We start from the raw sequence: 2,830 nt of genomic DNA, 5'->3' as shown, positions 1-2,830 counted from the left end.
AATGCATGTGTATCCAAAAATCAAAGACATTGTGTATGTTGCGTAGCCAGTGGGGGTGATAAGATGGGAACAGATAAGAGCAGTTAAAACGTTACTGGAATGCACACTTTAAGATTGCCTCAACCCCAATCGCAAGGCAAGGCCAAAAAACCAGTCAGGAGGGGCAAAAGGGGATCTGATCAAGAATCCTGTTCACACAGGCACTAATGGATGGTGATGGTCAGAGAGAGGGACCTCAGCAATGGAGAGAGCAGTGCTTGGTGATGGAGTGATAAGACATTAGGTGTGAGAAACTTCTCAGACTCTGAACTTCCACAATGCTGAGCTCAGCCAAACTGGGACAGAGCGCCCTTGATTAAAGAAGAGATGTCCTTTCTTCCTCTCATCACACAGGTTTAAAATCAGTGGCCCCCGGCAATCACATTCTGCAGGTGTATTTGCCCACTTTGTCACGAAGCTCTTTGGTTTTCACTGCATAAATGATAGGGTTGAGCATGGGGGGGATGAGGAAATAGAGGTTGGCCATGATGATCTGAATGTGGGGAGCAATTCCCTGACCGAATCGGTGTGTCAGGTTGGAGAAGAGGAAGGGAGTATAAGACAATAGCATCACACAGATGTGGGCTGTGCAGGTGTTGAGGGCTTTCTGGTGAGCTTTCTTGGAGGAGATTCTGAGGACAGCCCTCATGATCAGACTGTAGGACAGGGCAATGAGCGTCAAGTCTAACCCGATGACTATAAGTGCTATCACCAAGCCATGGATCCTATAGACTGTGATGTCCCCACATGATATCTTTGCCACAGCTATAGGTTCGCAGTATGTGTGGGGGATGATGTGGTTGGCACAGAATGGCTGCCTGCTCAGGAGCAGGGGCATGGGCAGAACGAAGAGAACAGCTCTTATCAAACACATGAGCCCTAGCTTAGCTATTCGTATGTTGGTGAGGATGGTGGCGTATCTCAGAGGGTTACATATGGCAAGATAGCGATCAAAGGCCATTGTCACAAGGATGGCTGAGTGCATAGCAGAAACCGCGTGAAGGAAGAACATCTGGGTGAGGCAACCATGCACCGTAATCCCTTTAAAATTGAACCAAAATATACACAGTGCCTTTGGCGTGACGGAGGTAGATGTGGTGATGTCTGTGAGCGCCAGCATGCAAAGCAGCAGGTACATCGGTTTGTGCAACGTCTGCTCTTTGCCTACAACAAACAGAACCATGAAATTTCCCAACAAGCTGATAATGTAGAACGTAGAGAAAGGGATGGATATCCAAATGTAAGCAGCTTCCAGGCCAGGGATGCCCATTAGGATGAATGTTGAAGGGTCAGAGAGGGTGAAATTGAAAGCTGCCATGAGGTGGTCGATGAATCAATCTGGCTCAGAAATGCTCAGGGTGCCTGTGGGGAGAGGGAAGCACAGCGTGAGGTGTGTGTGTGGTGGGGTTACACACTTCTTAACAAATAGAATAGTAAATATTTTATAGTTATTACCAATCTAGAAAGGGGGATGAGCAATGAGGTGGCAACATTTACAGATGAACTTGGATGTCAATAACATCAACCTGTCTGTCCATTGGAGTGGAAAGCTTGTCTCCTCAAACAGCTAATAAGGTTCTAATTTAACTGTATGAACTCAGGACAGGAACCTGGGCGTCATTGTGCACAGCTCTGTGAAACCCTGCTCACAGTGCAAGCACAGACAGAAACTAAGCAAAACCTTGGGTTCCAGGAAGAGTGGGATGGGGAATCATTCAATGCCATGAGATCAGTCAATCAATGTCTCATCCTTCCCTAGACTTCTCTGTGCACTACTGAGCATCTTTCTCAAACAGAATAGTGCAGAACCAGAGCAGTTCAGGGAAGGGCAGCAAGAATGATCAAGTGCCTGGCCAAACTATCGTATGTAGTGGGAGATGAATAAGAGGGGATATGAGAAAAGTCTATTACCAACTGGTAGACAGTACATGGAAAATGTGTTCTCCGTGTCTCATAACACAACGTCAAGAGGACATTCAATGCAACTGAATTGTGACAAATTCAAAACAGATAAAAAAAGAATGCTTTCTTCACACAGTGTCTAATTAGACTGAGGAACTCATTGCCACAAGAGGTAGTTGAGGCCATGAGCTAAGTAAGAATCAGGAATGATTTGGACATTTACATGGATAATGAGATGATCCAGTTACAAAACTTATAGGTAAATAAATATTTTGGAAAGCTTATACACCCATGTCTTTCAGGGCACAAGCCCATCTCTAGCTGTTGGGCATTAGGGTGACACCCTCATGCCAGTCAGGTCATCTCCCACCCCATCCACCCCTGCTCGGTTTCTTACACCTTCTTCTGCAGCACCTGGGGCTGTCACTGTCGGAAAGAAGACACTGGACTAGATGGACCATAGGTCTGATCCACTATGCTATTCCTGTGTTGGAAAGGAGACAAGTTTCCCCCATGAAAACAGACATTATCATGGTGGGATATGAATTTGTGTTCAACAGAATGGGCAATAGGGGCACAAAGGTCTTGGTATTTAGGTCTACAGGCCAGCACCTCTGTTGCTTCCCTTGTTAATTTTGGTGAGACATTTTCTTGCAGGCACCAAGCTCTGTCTGAGACATAATTTACAGGTGTTAACTGACAGGTGTAAGCAGAGAAAGGTGTCAGCAACTCAGCTGCTCACCCTTCTCATGCCTGAATTTTGATAAATTTTTCAGATGACACAAAAATTGGGGATCGTAAATAATGAAGAAGATGGGTCACTGATTTAGTGCAATCTCGAGTGCTTGGTAAACTAGGTGAAAGCAAAGAAAGTGTGTTGTAATGTAGC

General features: G+C 45.5%; 1 protein-coding gene across 1 annotated transcript; it reads right to left on the bottom strand.

Moving 5' to 3' along the window:
- Positions 1-418: 418 nt before the first annotated feature.
- Positions 419-1,834, bottom strand: LOC140917918 (olfactory receptor 52P1-like). Its single transcript, XM_073361479.1, has 2 exons — positions 1,791-1,834; positions 419-1,403 (listed from the first exon to the last, which is right to left on the bottom strand). The coding sequence occupies exon 2, from the start codon at positions 1,355-1,357 to the stop codon at positions 419-421; it is 939 nt and encodes a 312-aa protein (XP_073217580.1). The 5' UTR covers positions 1,358-1,403; positions 1,791-1,834.
- Positions 1,835-2,830: the final 996 nt, after the last annotated feature.

This window comes from Lepidochelys kempii, chromosome 1, assembly GCF_965140265.1.
Source record: "Lepidochelys kempii isolate rLepKem1 chromosome 1, rLepKem1.hap2, whole genome shotgun sequence".
Taxonomy (NCBI): Eukaryota; Metazoa; Chordata; order Testudines; family Cheloniidae; genus Lepidochelys; species Lepidochelys kempii.
This window is presented reverse-complemented; position numbering and strand designations above follow the sequence as displayed.

Bases quoted from the DNA above. Each gene is read 5' to 3' on its own strand.
- LOC140917918 (XM_073361479.1), bottom strand. From the start codon at position 1,357: ATGGCAGCTTTCAATTTCACCCTCTCTGACCCTTCAACATTCATCCTA.